Source organism: Falco rusticolus, chromosome 1 (assembly GCF_015220075.1).
Source record: "Falco rusticolus isolate bFalRus1 chromosome 1, bFalRus1.pri, whole genome shotgun sequence".
NCBI classification, from domain to species: domain Eukaryota; kingdom Metazoa; phylum Chordata; class Aves; order Falconiformes; family Falconidae; genus Falco; species Falco rusticolus.
This window is the reverse complement of record NC_051187.1, coordinates 60,595,281-60,614,515: the sequence shown is the minus strand read 5'-3', so window position 1 is coordinate 60,614,515 and position 19,235 is coordinate 60,595,281. Positions and strand designations below refer to the sequence as shown.

At 44.4% G+C, this 19,235-nt stretch overlaps 2 protein-coding genes across 7 annotated transcripts in view; both read left to right on the top strand.

Annotated features, from left to right (window-relative positions):
• The first annotated feature begins 1,806 nt into the window (after positions 1–1,806).
• On the top strand, positions 1,807–4,251 carry SMIM19 (small integral membrane protein 19). The gene is made up of 3 exons (XM_037381254.1): positions 1,807–2,014; positions 2,156–2,280; positions 3,367–4,251. Exons 1-3 carry the CDS (start codon positions 1,851–1,853, stop codon positions 3,432–3,434), a joined length of 357 nt encoding a protein of 118 aa, XP_037237151.1. The 5' UTR covers positions 1,807–1,850; the 3' UTR covers positions 3,435–4,251.
• Positions 4,252–4,895: 644 nt separating this feature from the next.
• Positions 4,896–19,235, top strand: part of SLC20A2 (solute carrier family 20 member 2) — a 59,052-nt gene continuing 44,712 nt past the window's right edge. For 4 of the 6 annotated variants that reach the window (XR_005103306.1, XM_037381241.1, XM_037381202.1 and 1 more), the window contains exons 1-2: positions 4,897–5,003; positions 5,577–5,650. The gene's annotated coding sequence lies outside the window, so the exon portion shown is untranslated. Of the gene's footprint in view, positions 5,004–5,576; positions 5,651–19,235 lie in introns of all 6 variants that reach the window. The other 2 variants (XM_037381226.1, XM_037381217.1) reach the window with 2 other exon arrangements.

The window sequence follows — 19,235 nt, the reverse complement described above, 5'->3', positions numbered from 1 at the left end:
CTCCAGATGGGAAGCTGGGTGCGAAGTCCTGGGGCATTCCAGCCCCTTCCTTGGTTGTCCAGAGCAAAGCTGCAGGGTTATTACACAAAGCGCTTTAGACAGAGCTTAAACACATCTTCTCTACAGCCTGCACAAGGAAGCCTGATCTGAACTGAAGTCTAGAGGTAGTATTGAAATATAAAGAGCAGACAAGTTACTTATGTTCATTCTTTCCACTTTTCTTCCACAGACGTGTAATGCTTTCTTATCAGACCTGTTAGCAGAAAAGTTTAACATACTAAAAAAGCAAACATAAAGCCTCAACTTCATGAGAAACTGTTTAGAATCCCTGTGAAACCATGCTTAATTAACTGTCTTGTGTCATGTTGCATAAGTGATAGACTTATTTTTTTTCCCCTCTTAGTGGTTTCCACAGTTCTGTGCATGGGTGCCATCCTGATTTAATGACCTAGAATTATCTCTAATTGCTGTTCTACTCTTCTTTCCCACACCATGTGGGGCAAGGAACTTTTCTCATGATAATAGTGCCTTAGCTTTTTATTTATTTTAATTTCTTTTTCACTCATATCCTTTTATGCCCTTATCTGAAGCTTCTTAAAATCAATCTGTTCCATAGCACGGAAGGAGAATGACTTGGCACATCCTTGCACTGAGGGCTTTCCAAAGAATAGTTTCCCCAGGCCAGTTGGACATTTGCGAAGTGAGTGCCATACAAGTGAGATGCTTACAATCCCTCTACTCAGTAAGGGGTCAGAGCACTCTCCGGGCACAGGAGGACTCGCTCTGAATGTTTGGCATAGGTTAGATAAATCATGCACTAAAAATACTTGGGTTTTCTCCCGTATTGTCGTACAGAGGGTGAAGAAAAATAACTGTAACATAAGCACATACCCCACATATGCGTAAAAGCAAAGGGAGATGAACTGTATCTGTAATGTCTATATTGTAATAGTTCTAGTATCTGAAGGAAGATGTGGTAAAAAGAGGTATCAGGGCCAGAGGTGGATTGAAGGAAGCAGGAGAGGATAAAGCACAGCACACCTAACCTGTGCGTAGCTCAAACATGCCACATCAGGCAGTACAATAAAAGTGTGTATATGTGTTAGAAAACCTGCTGTCTAGTTAATCTGCATGTCATTTAGCAGTTCAGACTTTTCAAGTTTCTAAACTGAAACACTTGCTCTGCTCCACCTTTTCTGCCAAAGTATGATCCTAGATTTGTGCTTTTTGGCCTCAGGAGCATATGGAGCATAGGTGCAAGCTATGTTGCTCCAGCATCTAATATCCAGCAACTCCCATTATGGCACATTAGGGGAAAAAAAAAAAAAAAGGCAGTATTTTTTCAAGAAGTGCTGTTTCTATTTTGACAACCTGAACTGTCAAATTTAGTCCCTGTGTGGAAAGTGAAGGCTTGTAACCATCTGAACCTCTTTTCCTCTCAACACCACGTGCTGCTAAGCTACATCCCACGATTCCACGGCCGCAGAGCCAGCACCAGCCCAGGCGGGCGAAGGTGCTTTTGACCCCGCGGCTGCCAGGCTTTCCGAGCTGCTGCATTCACCCCCCCTGCCCACCCGCCGACGTCCCCTCTGGCGCTGGAAGGCTGTGCCACCCCCCGTGCCCGTGTCGCCACCCGCTTATGTCCTCTCCCGCAGCGACTCGTAGCTAGAGGGGGTACAGATTGCGGGCAGGGCAGGGGGGCTGCAGCCCGAGGCCACTCACCGCCCCCCCCGGGCCTCCCCGTGCCGGCGGCAGGGAGGCCGAGGCGCGGCACCTCACCCCGGCCCCGACGGCCCGCCTGACGTCACTTCCCGCCGCCACGGGGCCGCCCCTAACGGCCGTTCTCCCCCATGGCGGCGGCGGCGGCGGCCGGGGGGATGGGCGGCGGCGGCTCGGCGGCGCTGGGCGACAGCAGCGCCATCGACTACTCGGTGCATGAGGCGTGGAACGAGGCCACCAACGTCTACCTGCTGGTGGTGCTGGCCAGCCTCGCCCTCCTCGTCTACGCGCGGCGGTGAGGGGAGGCCGCGGGGTTGGGGGGGAGGCCGCGGGGGGCGGGGCGAGGGCTCCCGCCGGGAAGCGGCCGCGCCGGCCCCACGTGTAGCCGTGCCGGGCCGGGCCGGGCCAGGCCTCTCACCGCCTTGCCCCCTCGCAGGAACAAGAGGAGGATCATGCGCATCTTCACTCTGCCCCCAGCCGCCGAGACGCCGCCCGAGCCGAACTTCTACGACAGTATGAAGAAGATCCGCCTGCGGCAGCAGCTGGAGATGTACTCCATCGGTGAGTCGGGAAACGAGGGGGCTCGCTGGGCCGGCGGGTTACCGAGGACGGTTCCTGCAGGGGTGGCCTCGAGCCCTGCCCGTTCTCGTGCGGTGGGGACACTAGGGCAGAGCCTCTGTCCTGCAGCACCGTGTAGGGAGCAGGCGTTCTGCAGGAACGTGGGTCGCAGGATTGAGGCGTGAGGAGGTGCGGAGTGAGGGAACAGCCGCGTGATTCTCTTAGAGCTGTCAAAACGAATCCAGTGTTGAAGTTAAAAATACATGGGAATGTCTGAATATTGTCCAAATATGGATGGATTTGTAAAAGTTGAGAGGCCTGGGGAATCACCAGTAATTCAACTTCATAAATTGAGAATAAATGAGAATTTTACTTTGGCAACAACTGTTAACACTCCTATCTTAATGTTGAAGGTCAGGATCTCCATGCCTCTGATACTCCAGAGGTCCAGTTCAGAGAAACACCTGCACTTGCTTCACAGCTGCTGTACATGCAGGCCTAGAAGAAATACTTAATGAGATGAAACCTTTTAAATATAAATGTTCTCAAACCAGGCCACTGCATTCTGTAGGAACAAAAATGTATGTGCTGCCTACCAAGGAATGCCTGCTGGCATTCATTGTCGGTGTTTGTTCCACCGCATACAACTCTTTGATCTTCCTTTGCCTTGCTAACCAGATTAATTTTGAAGTCAGTGTAGTTGTTAGCTTGTGGCTTGTTGTGGAGGAGATGAGTGATGTGGAGATCAGTTGTGTGACTGAGTCGTTCAGGTCATCTCTAATAATACTTCTGAAGCCATAGTCTTTGATATTTTTTTTTAAATGAAAGGACCCAAATGGAATAATAGTTCTCTGCCATTAACTTACTGACATTTTGCTATGACCCTGCTGTTCAGCCTTTCCAAGGCTGTACGCTCCAGGGCTAGTTCCATGCAGTGACTGAAACTTCCCCTTGTGTGGCTAAGTGGTGAAATTACATTCTGTAACCTTAAGTCTGTTTCTTGATTGTTATATGTATACGTGTATACATGCACACACATATATATAATAAACAGTATACTCAGTGTTGATCGGTGTTTCTTTTTTTCAGCAAGGAAGTATGAACAGCAGCAGCAGCCACCAAAACAGACTGAAAGTGTACAGCTCTCAGTGGAATGAAGCCCACAGTTGTAGGAACTCAGGATATGTTTCCAGTGCTGATGATAACAGCCAGTGTGGAGCTATTTTCAACGCCTCTTAATCGATACATAGCTGAAGGCAAGGGGAAAAGGAAGAGATCTCTCCTAAAAACTTTGTTCTCAGTAGCTTTTCTCTGAGCCCCGTGAAGTAAACAGAGTGCCTGCTGAAACATTCAGCGTGAAAGTACCCAACACAGCACAGACGTGCTCAGAGAAACCTCTGAGGGTAGAGAAGCGCAGTTTTAAATTATTTCTTTCTCAGCTAGCACCTTGGAAATAAGCTCCTACCTTCTCTGGTAACAGCACCCTGGAGAAAGCCAAGGCAGTACCTATCTGCTCGGAAACCCTTTTGTTCCTTGATCACGCATTGTTGAATTTGTGGAATGCGTTCGGTAAATGTGAATGAAGATACTGTGGCCTTACTGCCTAGTGAAGGTGAACACCTTTGAGAGCTTGGCTTGTGGCTGGCAGTAGTGCAGAAAGGTTCTGCTCTCTGTTTATATGGGGGTTGTGTATGCAATACTGTGAACCTTTCCTGGAGAAACGAAGAAGTACGCAGTGAACTGCGGGTCTAGAAGACGCTTAAGGCCAGTACTCTATAATGTTCAAAGGTGGTTAGGTTAGTCAGATTGCTTTAAAGAGTGGGATTGCCTATAAAAACTTGTCTAAGGTGATGGCTTATCCAGAAGAGACATCACACACCGGTTACTTTTTTCTTTCTAGGTAAATCACAAAATCAGTGAATTCAAAGAATACTGCAGAAATTTCTTAATAAAAGCACCTGATCATGAAAACTACTCGAAGATGTATCATGCTGTAATTCCTAACGTTACACGACTTTGAGGGGGCGGAATGGTCAACAGAATGCCAACAAACAGCACGGAGAGCTGGGAGCGTGTGGCCAGAAAGAGGGATTTTTTTCTAATTCTGTGCTAAAATACATTAAATCTTGGAGTAAATAGCACTGCAGTTCTATTCAGATAAGAGCAGATGTGGCTTTGTTCACCAAATCTGGTTTATTAGATTGAAATTACCTGTACCTTAGCGTCTGCAGGGACAGTAAAACATGACCGGGGCCGCACGGACCACGGCAGAAGGCGGCTCAGCAGGTTTCCCCCGTGAAAAGGGGCTTGTTCGGGTGAAGCCGGTGGCCCCTGCCGGCGGCTCCCCGCGTGTAACAGAGGAGAAGGGCAACGCGGCGGGGCCGAGGGCTGGTGGGAGGCAGCGCCGCTCCCCCGCTGCGACGGGGAGCAGGGAGCCCTCGGAGCGCGCGGGAGCGCCGGGCCACTGCCTCCCCCGAGGTCTTCCGGGCTCCGCGGCGTCTCCCCGTTACTTAGCGGTACCTAGGCGGGCCAGAGACCCGCCTCCGACCGAGCCCCCGGGGCGCCGCTGCCCGCCCGGCCCTATCCGCTCCGCGGAAGCGGCGCCCTTCCTGCCCCGCGCCGACCTCACTTCCTGCCGCCGCTTCCGCCTCCGGGCCGCGCCGGCTGCTGCTGCTGCCGCCGCCGCCGCCGTTGCTGCTCGGAGGCCGTGGGACAGCCGCCGGGCGGTGAGTGGGACCGTGGTGGGGCACGCGCGCGGGGGCGCCCCGTTCTCGCCGCTCCCCTCGCCCCGTCCGCGCTGAGGGGAGGGGGGCGGCGCGCGGGGGCCGTTGTGAGGCGGGAAGGGGCCGCCTGAGGAGAAAGCGCGGGCGGGGGCGGGGCCGGGGCCGGCTGCGGCCCCGCTGGAGGCCCGTGGGCAGGCTGCGCGCTGCCGGGCCGGGCCGGGCGGGCTGTCCCCGCCGTCCCCCGCGGGAGGGCTCTCTGCGTCCTCTGCCCGCCTGCGCCCCGCGGCCGCCGCAGCGCTGTCCCGGCGCGGCGCCCCTGGCTGTGCCGAGACGCGGCCGCCCTTCCCGCCAGCCCTGCCCCCCGAGCGGGCACGGGGCGCGGGCAGCGCGGGGGCGAAGCCTTTCTAATGGCGCATCCTCTGTGACGCCCGCCGGGGCTGCTGTCCTCCACAGCCATCCGCTGCGGCTCCACACGTGTCAATAAAGCAGCATGTCAGAATGAACCCCATCTTTTCAGTTTACTAAAGCCAGACGTCGTTCTGTCTGTAGCTAATAATTTTACAATTTCCCTCTCAGCTGAGCTAGAAGCACCATGAAGCGCTTAGAAATCTCGAGTGGCTTGCAACTCCGCTTGTATTCGTGGACCTGAGGTAGTGGCACAAGTATCTTACAAACTTACTTGTTGAGATAAAGCATTTTTGATGAGAAACAGCAAAAGCAAAAGATTTTCCAGGGCCTGTACCTTTTTGATTTGCTAGGGTGTTAGAAGAGTGCTGCATGAGCCACGAGCGAAGGGCAGGTGGTGGTTTGCTTTCCTGACTCAAGTGCAGCTATTGAAGTTCTGTCCCAGCAAAACTATGCCATGTTTTGTTAGGGTTTTTATATTTCAGTTTTGCAGTACAAGTATGCTTTGGGATGGGATGGAAGGTGCAGTCAGCTATTTTAATTTTACCTCAGATTTCTGCAGTGATTTTTACCTATTAATTCATGATATTGCATATAGGGAAAAAGTGCTTTCTTTAATTGGTAGTAAAACAGTTGATTCCTAAAAGCAAAGGCAGAGACGATAGGTGTTTGGGGTTTTTTTGTGTCCGTTTGTTGTAGTTGGTCTTGTAGGCGTGCACGGGAATGGATTCTCAAACTCTCATGGAACTTTGTTCATGATGAATTATTAGATGTCTTGGATGGAGAAAGCTTGTTTATGACCTTTAAAAGAATTGTGCCAAAGTTATCTTTAGTTGCATTTATTTTTGAGAATGCTGTACAGAGGCAAATCTCTCTGGTTTACTCAATACTGTTTAAAAAGCTATTATGATATGTAGAATTAGCGGTGTCTGATCACACAAAGCATGTGAGGGGAAGCTTTCAAAGCAGTTAAAACTTTGCATCTATAAGGTGCCACAAAAAAAGCATTAAGAAGTTCCTCTCAACTGTAAGTTGGATGTCTTTTAGAGTCTGACTGCTCTGTTGTGTCCGTGGGAGCTGCTCAACAGTCAGATCTTTGTAAATGCAGTCTTCAGGTGGAGTTACAACCATGGCTCTCTAATCTTATGTGAAAACAATAATCTTCTGTTAAATCGTGGAAAAGTCATCTCTCTCCTCATAACTAATATGTGGCTGGCTAGGTTTTATACTCAGCGCTGCACAGAAGATCAAAGCTTTTTGGGCAGAGCTTTATGAATTCCGTGGCAAGGCTCAAGAGGGTCTTAAATATTTGTAAGCTATGAGTGTGACTGTTTAAAGCTGAAGATGATGTAAACTCTGGGGGCCTTGTAGTGGAAATATCTTCCCCTGTGCCATGAAGATTTTGAGTTTCAGTCAGGTGTTACATGCCTGGATAGTACGAATTGGCATGTGCCAGCTGAGTACAGATGAGAACATAGCCTGTAGCAGCTGCTGTGGTGTCTTTATAGCCATAAGAGTTACGAATTTCAGGAGTGTGATGCTCAGGTGCTGCTAAACTTTCTGTCAAACTTCCCTTCCAAAACTGCCTGATCCATCAAGAAGACCCACAGGGGAAGCCTTTGCAGTACACTTCTACTGCTGACACCAGTAGAAGCGCTGAAAGCGGGGAGAAGATCCCAGTGCCTTCGTCTGAGGGCAGTTTGCAGGGAAGCTTCTTCAGCGCAGTGCAAAATTATTCATTGAGAATATCCTAACCTATGATGAATCTTTCTGTAATTTACATTTTGCATATATGTTTAAGCAAATTGGCTAAAAGCCTGGTGACAGCACAGGGCTCTGGAATGTCTCCTTGTTGCCTGGTAGTTTATTCACGTTAGCTTACTTCCGTGAGCATAATTGCTCCTTTTAAAGTTCTCCTGAACTCAGGAGTGCCGCTGCTATTGAGCAAGCTGAAATTATACACGCTACAGAGAGAAAGGTGGGTATGTTGCAACCTAACCTCTTTTTCCAAGGAATTGAAAAGATTTTGCCCCAGCCCTAATTTCTACATTAAAGAGATTGAAAATTGTTGCTACGTGCCTTCTTCGACGGTGAGGAAGCACCGTGTTATTAACTCTGTGATGTCTTTGGCCTGTGATGCCTAAAGAGCAATAGCATTTGGAGGAGGCTTGCTGACAAAGTGGAGTCTTCAGGCATGGTTGCTCACACTCCAAATCGGAAGTAGTGATCAAAAGGCATTCCCTTTCCCCTCCAAACAATTAAACCATGTTTTAGTCATGGTAAGGAGCCTAGCTGATGTCACCTGATTTATTAACATAGTCACTCAAACAAAAAGGCAGCACTTGATCCTGTCCTTGAGACAGGGCTGCCGCAGAAGAGCAGAAGGTTTCAGTGCCTCAGGCCTCTGAGAATGGAGGTAAGATCCTTTACTTTGCAGCTGTGTTTCTGTTGTGGAATAAGAGTTAAGGGCTAAGAAAAAGTTTCTTGTAGTCTAACAAGCTCCATCTAAAATTGGTGTCGCCTGGATCGGCAGGACTCCCTGCTGGCTAAGGGGCAGATACTGATATGACCAGAGATACTGACCACTTGTAGAACACCCCAAAGCCAGTGCAAATGTCTCGTGAGAAATCTGATGTTGGTGAGTGGAAATTGGTGCTGCTTCTTCTTTAATAGAAGGCAAGAAGGGAGGAGGAAAAAAACCACGTCGTGTTAAGAGCATAAGGCTCAGGATTTTTTTAGGCAAGAGGAATCTTGCCTTAATAATACTTTTTTTCAAATCTCTGATTAAAAAAGGCCAATAAAACTCAGCGCTTACTTGTCTCTGTGAAATCTGTGTTTACAAGGAAAAGGCTAGGAACCTTTTTAAGAATGAAGGTGCTTTGCCTGATTTTTGCAAGGAATGTCTAAGCTTTGGGTGTTACTTTAATAAAAATAATTCCTGATCTTTTTATGGAATAGCTAAACTCTGGGCGTTACTTTAAAAAAAATAACTTCAAACTCCAAGGTTAACAGAATTGCTAAAAGGAGTTAGTTCTCAATGAGAAAAACAATAAACTGAACTTGGAATTTCTGAACCAAGCCCTTGAAGGCAATTTGTGGCAAAACTTCAGAAAAAGATTTTTTTTTTTTTTTTTTTATAAAATAGCCGTATATCTTCTTTCTCAATTACAGCTAGGCAGTGCTTTGAAAAGTGGTTCTCCCCTTGCAGAGGCCTAAGAATGAGATATTTTAGGAGAACTGGGTTTAATTTTAATTTAACAGTCTAATTAATTAAGAATCCTAATAAGGGGCTGCTCACATTAAGGATTTGCTGAAACTGGAGTCTGAGAAAATACTTACATTTGCATATCCAAATAAAAACTTATATTGTGAGTCTGCAAAGGAGTAATCCCCTTCAGTTTATAGAATACAAATTTTCAGATTATAGAAGCATTTGTCTTTTTTGTAATGGAATAGAATGAGTATGGTGAAAAATCTTGGCCAGCAGGAGGGCTGTATTACTTTCCAAAGTATCCTCTGGATCATCCTGAAAACATAGTTTCTAATATGCTCTTGACTGACAGTATAGGGTGTGAAGCATAAATTCCTGAGCAGGGAAGATGTATGTTGGTTGTGCAATGGGAGACTCCATGTGATCTCGTTATTTATGGTGCTTCTCTCAGATGTCTTTCTGGGACTCGAACAGCTGCTGTGAACTTTACCCAGCACAGAGTACTCTATATGTTTGAACAACTCAGTTTTGTCGTGGCTCCCATCATGGTGTATGCTCTGATGAGCAATATTAGAACCAACTTCTGTGACACTGGTTGTAAAAAAAGAACAGAACTTAGGGAACCCTTTTACTGATTGGGGAGGGGTGGGTAATAATACCATCTTCTATAGCTTTGGTTGGTGGACATTAGGGAGTGATAGTTGAAGGCGTCCAAATTCTTTATGCTGTAATATGGAAGGAAGGGTAGACTGACAGATGAGGAAGTCTTGCTTTTTCTTTGCAGAGGGAAGTTCAGAAGGGTAGAGGCAGAGGTGCAGACTCTTTCAATCTTACCTCTTTTCTTCATGACCATCTTGTTGAATGGCAGCAACTGTTGTTTGCAGGAACTTTCCCTCACTTTTGTAAAGAGCTGTGGTTCATCTTGCGTGATATGTGGCATTGCCATTGCTAAATAGGTCCAAATCTACAGTCAGATAAGGGTTGGAATAATTGATGTTCTCAGCTCAACTTAACTAAGTTCACATGATCTGTAAGTGGCCAGAGGATTTTTTCTTAGGCAAAGTATGTACTGCTTGTACATTTATTTAAGGCTATTTTTAGCACAACAGACTGAGAATTCTAGCAGCCAAAAATACCTTTGTTGAGTCCGTTAAAAGATTTCCTTACTCAAATTCCAGGTTTGTGTGTGACAAAACAGAAAATATCCCATCTTTTTGACTTCATCTTCAGTAATGACCCAAAAGCAGAGCAAGCATTGCACTCAAGGCCTCCGAGATTTCTTTTACCGCTGCTGATGGGAGAATTGTTCTATATCATTACTGTCTTCTCTTTCGACCTCAGCAAATTCTGAAATGCCAAAGGCAAACCACTTGATGGCTGATCAGAGGTCCTGGAGATGCTGTTACGGCAGTGCTCTGAAACTTGTGGCTTGGACCACAATTTGGGGGTTGCCTAAGAGCATAGTAGAAGTACTCGGTTCAGTATGTTGTCTTTACACATGTGAGACAGAAGAACAGGAAAGTGTTTATGGCCTCTTAGAAAGTATTAAGATCATCACTCTGGCACAGAGTTTCTAAGACTGCTGCATAACTATTAAATGGCTTGGGGGTTGGTCGTTGAGAAGTATGCAATGGGACAAATTAACTGCCATTATGAGACCTGTGATTTTATTGACTAATCAGTATGTGATGCTCAAATATAGAAAAAAATTGCATGTGGTTGTATTACTTAATGAGCTAATAGTTGGCAAAGCAGTACCTATTACCATGTCTGCTAGTGCTATTTTGATCCATTTGTTTATGGACCATAGGCTGTGACAGGAGTTTTCTCTTGACCGGTTGCTTGCCTGAAGATCTTTCTAAAGAGGGATGATATCGTGTAATTTTGTTTTTGGTTGAGGCAAAGAAGTGTCCTCTTGCCATAATGTACCAGTTCCAAGCCTGTAATCAAAACAGTTGCAATAAAACAGTGATGGCTATGTGGTGTTTCTCACAGATGCTGTAAAAGCTCTGTCATCTCCCTGGGGGGCCACTTTACCATAAGAGATCAGTCAGACGTACTTTTTCTCTCCTAAAAACTATAGGATTAAGGTTCTGTGGCCTGGGGTCCAAAGTTTTAGCTCCAGAGGCTGGGATAAGAAAATGAAGCCCAAATAGTTACTGTAAACAGGACTATGTTTTGGGGAGACAAGAGGATCCAGAACCTCAAGTTTGCTTTAGGAGTCTCCTTTCTTTGTCTGCTGCTTGCATACATCTCCCCCCCCAACATTTGTTGTATGAAGGTGTGGCTATATACCTTGATGCCTCTTGCAAGTGTTGTGTGAGCAGGAACAGCGGTGACTAATCACACTGAAGCTTTAATAAGTACTTGGTATAATAGTCATGATGAAGATGTCATGAACTCATCCATGAGTAACAACACAGGCTAAAGTTACTTCACAGAGGAACCTGAGGCCCACAGGAACGTCAGCCATGAGCAAAATGAGATTGGTTTTGCTTGGTTGGACACTGTTGTTCTTTATTCAGACGTGGAGATGGAAGGGGAATTCTTTGCTCAGAGGGAGAGGTTCCTGTGTGACTTTGAAAAGCCCAGCATGGTATGCTTCTTGTCTGTTCTTTTATAACTAAATTCATCAGCATCTCAAGGGGGTTCAAAGAACACAACACTGGGCAAAACAGTTTGCTTGTAAGGGTAGCAGCTCTGGAGTGGAAAACACCTGAAAAATGAGCTTGCAAGATATGGTAGAGAGGCCTACTGTAATTCTGGTGGAGCTGCCAGCTTCCAGCAGATTCCAGAAGTTTAGTGTATAGAAATGTTGCTGGATAACTGATAGATGTTGCTAGGTTGTTGCCTTAAAGACCCTCAGATTGTGTTCCCACTCTGTAACAGGGCACAGTATGGCATGGGAGCTTACTGTGAAAGCAGTGCTGGAGCCCTCGGAAGGGGAAGAGAGGTGGTTTAATAGCAGTGCTAGTTCCCATAGTGCAAGAAAAAGGACGTTGAAATGAAATTGAAAATCAGTACATTGGAAACCTGGCATAATTATACCACATGATATTACCGAGGCCAAAAGTTTAGTTGAATTCAAAGCAGACCTAGACATTCACATATATATATATATAATGGCAATGTCCAGAGTTGCAGTAAATAGGATTACAAATAAATTAAACATACAAACCTTCATGCTAATTGATGAGGTCAGGAAGGAATTTCCCCTTTGGGTGAATTACATCATTGTTCACTACCCCAGCTGTTCTGCCTTCTGAAGACTCTGGTCCCAATCACAAGAGGCAGGATTCTCAAACAGATGGACCAGCGATCTGACCTGTTGTGGCATTGCTTAGCTTACCTTGCCTGGGTAGGATCTCGTGGAAAGTGTTTCAGAAGCATTTATACTTTTTGTAGGGTTTTCTGAGGCTACCTGTACTGCAGTGTATGTCTGCTTCTCCAGTTTCTCATTGGCAGAAGAGGACAGCTGTTGACAAAGTGCCTTTAATGAATCCTGAGAAGTGCCTGCTAACACGTCAGTAGCAGCCCACGTAAAGACGGATGGGTGTATAAGGCATCGCTGTATTACTGTGTAGGTTAAAAAGTAGCTCTGTGAGCAGCTGAACTAATGAAGATGAGAGTTTCCTGCAGCTTACTCAGTTTTGGTGGCACTGTGGTATCTTAAACATCTTCCCTCCTTTCTTTCCATTACGCAGCAGTACTGTGAGTGTCCCTGATTTTCCCAACACAGTGCCTGAGCAGCCTATCGCTGACCTGTAGTTCTTAAGTATATTTCATCACAACATGATGTCTCCCTGATGTTTGTGAATGAGGCACATTGCTCGGGGCTTCTCAGTTATTTATTCTGCAAACCTGTTGTAGGAATTGAGCACTTGTGAAATCTCTATCCATTTCCATCAGATTAGCTTGACATTTGCCTTATAATTTATGTTTCTGTGCATGGGACAGTTGGTGTGGTTATGTAACTATTGTTTCCTTGGGAAACAAGGAAAAGTATCATTTTTCCAAGCAAGTTGCCATGGAACACTCTCAAAGCAGTGAGGTGCATGAACAGTTACACCAAATAATCGAGGCACGTGTGCCTTTAAAACACGCACTGTTTAATCTTAAGACTTTCCCCAAGGTATAAGGGGAAGGCTTCCTTGCCAGAATACTGTAATTGAGTTAACAGTCTGGAAGGTTTCAGTGCTTTGTTATTGAGCTACAAAATTCTTCTGCTGGTGTTGGCCGTTATGAAGATCAAAGTTAGAAGTACCAGCCTACCAGTAAATTGTCTCTTCAAAAGAAAATTGAAAATTCCTCGGTTGTTTCAGGTGACAGCCAGCGTCAGATCTTTTTGACAATTATTAATCTTTCTTTGCAGCTCTCTTTCTGCCTGCAACAGTGAGCAGCCTGCATGTCTTGTACTCCGTATAGTGTATATGCTGAGTGTAGACACCTGATTAATGAGTGAGGATGTCAATAATAAATTGAGCTACTTGTCTGCAGTTAATTTCTGGTGCTCAGGGAGAATATGGAGTTTTGATGATTATGGAACAGTGAAATTGTGGTTTCTGTTTCTTGTAGACAGTGGTTGTCATGATAAAAGGTTAAGGATCACTGTGGTATAAAAGAATTGGATGGTATCTGGACATGTTCTGGATGTTCTGCTATAGGACATGTGTGGCTGCATCTGCTTTTGTGCTCTGTAAGCTCCTGAAATCTGAGTTGCCTTTCCGGAGTAGGCAGTAGCACGTTTCTCAATAGCAGGTATGATTGCTGAGGCACTGGCTTTTAGGACTGTTTGCCTCCTAAGCACTTCACAGGGTAAGGACTTCTTCAAGAGTTCAGGGTAGAGGGAATATGTGTTTTTCTTTGACATATAATCCCTGCACAGCAAGTAAATGTCCGGTTACTTAACAGCTATTGTTTCTGCAATACCCAGAGCACTGTCACGAGGGTTTCTTGCTTTGACTGTCCGAGGCTTAGTTATCTTCTCTGCTGCAGTGTGCGAGAACCAAAGCCAAGGCTTTTTGTGCTCAGATGGGACTCTGTCCCTACAGCTGTCTTTTGTTGCTAGCATAAGACACAAAGTGACCTGTCGTTTTGCTGGGAGGAGTTGGCGAAGGACTATGCTGTCTTTCTGAGTGAAGTGTACCCTGTGTGTGGAGCATGCTGCTGTGGAGTGCTTTTGCAGAAGAAAGGATATTTCAGATGGGAGGTGGAATTCCGAGAATTTGAGATAGTATTTGATAAGAGGTAGGATCTGCTCTGCCTCTGCTAGGAAGAGATTTTGGTGCTAATGCTTTTTTAAAGATGACCTTAACCCTAAAAGGGAGAGATAAAATTGCTTTCATCCTTCTGTCTTACTGAGAGCTGGCTGGTAGAATGGGTTTGGTGCCTGCTTATCTGTCTTGAAGGCTTCATGGCTGAGGAGGCTGCAGAAATCATTTCTCCTGCACGCCCTTGTTCAGCATTCCAGCAAAATCATGAGACAAAAATGGTTTGGGCTGCTTGTTTGGATGCAAGATGGCTGTGTCTCCATTTTGCGGATGAGTCATCTCTCTGCCACTGTGTTGTTAGACTCCGAACAGTGTTGCTGTTGGCTTTGGGCCCGCTTGATCCCAAGTTTTGGATGGCAAAAACAAATAGGCAAGTCACCTCCACCCAAATGCCAAACTTTATGATATGATTCTGGGGACAAAGACACATTGAAAATACCTTAGGCCTTTGTCACCTTGTAGTTAAACTGCTGTAATGCAGGGGAAGTGTCTCCTCCAGTACCCGATAAATGTGTAAAAATGCAAACTTACTGTGGAAGTTGTGTAGATTAAGGAGCAATGAATGGGGAAAGCAGAGGAGAGGCTTACATCTTAGCTTTTGGTCTCAGTTGTGGACTGGAGCTCTACTTACTTGGACAGATGGGTCCTGGGTAAAGATAACGTGCATTGTTTTTGGTAGCAGATAAGTTAGTAGATGGGTCAGTGACTTCTTTCAGTTAAGCTGGCTGCTGCAGACTACTTCTGCAAGCTTGGCACCTGATGATGTTTTCCACAGTATGTAAGGCTGGCTGGTATGGGATTTCTGCAGCTTGTCATGTCAGGAATGGAGGTGCAAGTTGGGAGACTTCATTAGTTACTGGAATTTTGGCACACACTGTTTACATACCTAGTTTGGCAAAACTTTTCTTTTGTGAAAGGAACTCTTATTTCCTAAAAGGAACTTGAATGAAAGTTGGGATTTTATTAAAGACACAGAGGCATATTATTATTCATCTTTCCTTGCTTCATCCCTGTGATGTTTCCTGTTTTGCTTCTTGAGATACAGGTGTCATGATGAGGAGCTTCTCAGGAACAGAAGTGGATGATGAGTGGAGATGAAGAAATCATACATTTAAGAAGTTGGCTCAAGTTTCCGTTACAGGCATGGAAAGTTTCTGAGACCAAGCCATGTGAGAAGAACATGAGTAAAGAAGAGGGAGATGTAGACCCAGACTTTCTAGAAGGGATTGCAGGATTTGAGAGGACGCTGCACAAACATCACGTAGTTTGCTTGCTTATTCATTTACCTGCACCCCTTGATTGTAATACTTTGTTTGCATATCTGTTTGGAAGTTGAAAAATCCCCTCACATCTGTGTCTTTAATATAATCATGGCTTCAGGCTTGTTTTAGGAAGAGCAGAACGTTGCTGTAGTTTTATTTGTGGATTAGATAGCTGCTGTTTTGTACTTGAAATCAATTTTGTTCTTTTGTAGAAACGTACATTGAATATGGAGAAAATCAGACCATGACCGTTGAGGAAATCAGGGGGTTTGCTTGCATTTTATAAACAGCCTTTGCATCAAAAGTGCGACAGGTGCATAGGCAAAAGAAAAAAAGACAGCGCTAGTCCTCTAATTTAAGTAACCTTGTAATGTATTGTTCTTACGCTGTCCTTAGATGTCAGAATCAAATATTAATCAGCTCAATCTTTTTTACTTGACTGTTGGTCGCAAAAATATTCCAGATAGGTAAGATTTCTTGGCAGGACTGTGGGGTTTTAAGTGCAGATTACTTAGTATTGGGTTAGGGGAGAGCTTTTTAGAAGGGTAGTTTTTTGATAATCTTGGCTGTTACGTGACATATCTCCAAGGATATGCTAGCTATGCAGTCCAGCAACTTAAGATGCTGTGAACAGACTTAATTGTAGTAAGTCTTTGATATGTAGGTACTAAGACTTTGACATATATGTATTTATAATTTTAAAATTAAATGTAATTTCCTATATTGGACAGCATTGCTGGTAGAGGCAAAGAGAATCTTTATTTTTGTTATGAACTCTTATCTGGTCTTTTATCCTTAATAAAAGGCTATGGTTATTTTTGCATACTGACTGAATATTTGGCCTTTAAGAGTATATAATTAGATGGAAGAGTAAAAGCAGTTGTTAAAGAACTGTTTTTCTAATGAATGTAGTTTGAAATCATATAATTTTAGTTTCTTCTGAACAGATGTGATTAGTGTGTTGGAAATAGTTTTACAGTGGATATAAAGGGAACAGTTGAGAGACAGTGGCTGAAAATGTGTCCAGCTATTTTTGTAGCTAACAGCTATTTTTTTTCAGTCTCTTTACTTAGATTTTTCCATATAACTGAACAGCTAAATTACAATTGGATACAAAAACTATTTGCACTTAGTAATATTTATATTTCAAAATAGGTTTTATTGTACTAATTGATAAGTAAATCACAATGACTGTGAGAAAATCCTAGCTTATATTATTGCTTTGATAGAAATTTGCATATGGGATAGTATTGTCTGTATCGTATAAAAATGTTTTCATGGATTTTTAGCTGCTGAAACTGAATTCAATAAACTTTAGTTACTGTTGTTGACTGGAACAAGTAAATTGCACATTTCTGTTTTCTTTGCATTACCTCTGCTGCCTCTATGTTCACCTAGTGTTTCTTCCAGCATTACTCCTTACATGGTATTTGCTTTCTTTAGATTGACCCGTGAGGCACTCTTGGTGTGGGTTTTTGGCATGTTCTTGTGGAAGACTTTCTCGATGGAGAACTGTGCCTCTGAGTTTATGCAATTACTTTATGTTTTCTGAATAAACTGTAGAAAATCCTAGGCAAAATAAAACCCAGGATTAGTATGGTAGCCAGTGGGTCCGTATGTAATTTTTTCATATTTTAAATATATTTGTCAGTAACTGATGAATGTGTTTTAAAGTAGATACAGAAGGATACCTGAATTTCACATTAGGTTAGTGACACTAGTGTATCCCAGATTGAATGTACATTAGTGAACAGTATGATCTACATTCTGGATTACTTTGGAGAATGGAAAATACTTTTTTGCTTGGTTGAGAAAATTTTAAATCTGGAAAGGATTGTGGTTTGTTTTTTTTAAACTCTAGTACTTCAGATCTGAAAGAAACAACCTTGTAATACAGCCCAATCTTATTGTAATCTGTTTAGTAATTTGTGTTAAATGAAGTAATTCAAAGGTGTTCCTGTCTACTGAAGGTTTAAAGAATACAGAATCAAAATGCAGGAGATAATTGGTTAAATGCTTAGAGACAGTGTTGATTGAAACATTGAGACCATTTTGGGAGTACTGTGTTCCACTGTTTCAGAGCAACTGTTGTCTTCATAGTCATTTTGTTAATTTGATTTAATTTAATGTCTGGTTAATTCAAGGCTGAGGAACTGATGGGCAGTTGAAAAAATGGCATAATTAATGTTACCTTTTTAATTTGTGTGTAGAAGTGATGGAAGAGGAAATTACTTCTATGACTTCTGGAAGTCTTGGTGACCAGAAACAACCAGTTGTTTAGGAATTATAGATACCTTGTTTACTTCTTTAAAAGAAAAAATATTTTACATACTTTTTTACTTTTTTCCTGAGTATTCAGTGTTCTTTACATGATGATCCACTTGCTCATTTGTTTTACGCATAACTGAGTGATTTTTCTTCATCAGTATGACAAAGGTAGACTGTGGTCCCTTCCGGATCTTACAAGAAAAGTGCTTCACACATGCTTCCATACTCCAGAGGACTCTTTACACATGGTGCGGTGGTTGTCATACCTGGCTGCTGTAGACATCAGTATTTTTTTTTCTTTTTCCTCCTTTTTTGCCTTTTTTTTTTTTTTTTTTTTTAATCCTGATACTTCAGCTGTCTGGGAATTTGCACCCTGCTTTTGGAGTGGTGTGACTCCTCTCTGTGCTTGTATGGAGTTGAGATGGCTGTGTCAGTGCTGTGCCATTCCCATTGTTGGTTAGGTCACTTTCTGCAAGGGAAATGCATAGGTCTAGAGAAGTCCCTGTTCAAGCCATCATGGACGTAACAGGATCCTGGCATGGCTAGCTCTGGTTCTCACCCTTCTCCAGAAAGGCAGGGAAGAGGGAGGATTCCTTGTGGAATTCCTGACCTCTCAGCAGCATCCATGCTATCTTTCTTCCTCTGGGCAGCCATTGCGGCGCTGTAATGCATCACTCATTAAAACAGCTAAGCTATAAACGCAGTTTTCAGAGAATGAGGCATGCTAGCTACTGATGCTGTTTGCTGGTGCCATGTACTCAAATATCTTCCGCTACCTTAATGAGTTTCTGTTCCCTTTATAGCCTCTGTCAGCAAGCAAAGAAATTCTAGCTGTTTGAGCTCTTGCTGCAGATCAATACACTCATCAGTTCACTGGGGGTGATGTGTGTCCCGTTATCCTGCTCATGCCTTTAGGAAGATGCTTTGTGCTTCACCTGGACGCAGGCGCTGGACTGCTGAAGGACAAATGCTAAGGTTACCAGGGAACCTTGCTCCCAGGAAAAGCCCAGATGAAACACAGCTGTTGCTGCATGAGCAGTAACTCATCTGAGGGAGAGAGTTCTTGAGAACAAGATCCCTGGCCAAGCCGCTACATTGAGCTGGTTTGTAGGTCTACTTTTCCTATGATTTTCAGTGCTAATTCTCGCACGGGAGAAGCATTGGAAAGCAACATTTTCCTTTGCAGAGGATAAAGCTTAGCTTTTCTTGACCTGCTTCACAGAACTGCATGCCCTTAGTAAGTCCTCTTGGAGGTGTTTGCTGAGCCAAGTACCCAACTATGCGACATTCTGTGGCGTGTTGCGTTGGTGATGATTTAATTCCTAGCTGATGTGACAAGTCTGTTGACCATCTGTTTGCTCCAGCAGCATCGTCAACCTATGGTGCAGCACCTGGCACATTAACTCTGCCTTGTTGGTGGAACTCAAATGTTTTAGTTTGACCATCACACTGCTCACGTCTGTAGCAGCAAAGGCTACAGGAGATGGGTGTGGACCATTACATGGATTCTGAAGAACAGAGATCAACAGCTATTAGACTTTGCGGGGAAAACGGGTTTATTAGTTGTCAGGTGCCCTTCTTCACGTGGTGTCCAGACACTATTAGGCATGGTCATCAGCCTCCTGGTATAATATTTGGCTCCTATTCCTGTGAAATGAAGCCAGGGTCACAGCTTTCATTGCTGTGTCCACCTTTATATCTTTATTACTGCAGTGTTTGTGGAAAAATAAGCAGAATTTCCATGGCCACGATGTATTGGTCTCATCTACCACTTACTCCCACAACCCTGGTCAGCAACTCAGAGTGTCGTCATCCCTCC

Coding starts and splice junctions, on each gene's coding strand:
- SMIM19 (XM_037381254.1), top strand. CDS start 1,851: ATGGCGGCGGCGGCGGCGGCCGGGGGGATGGGCGGCGGCGGCTCGGCG. Junction 2,015..2,155: donor CTCCTCGTCTACGCGCGGCG/GTGAGGGGAGGC, acceptor GCCCCCTCGCAG/GAACAAGAGGAGGATCATGC. Junction 2,281..3,366: donor GCTGGAGATGTACTCCATCG/GTGAGTCGGGAA, acceptor TCTTTTTTTCAG/CAAGGAAGTATGAACAGCAG.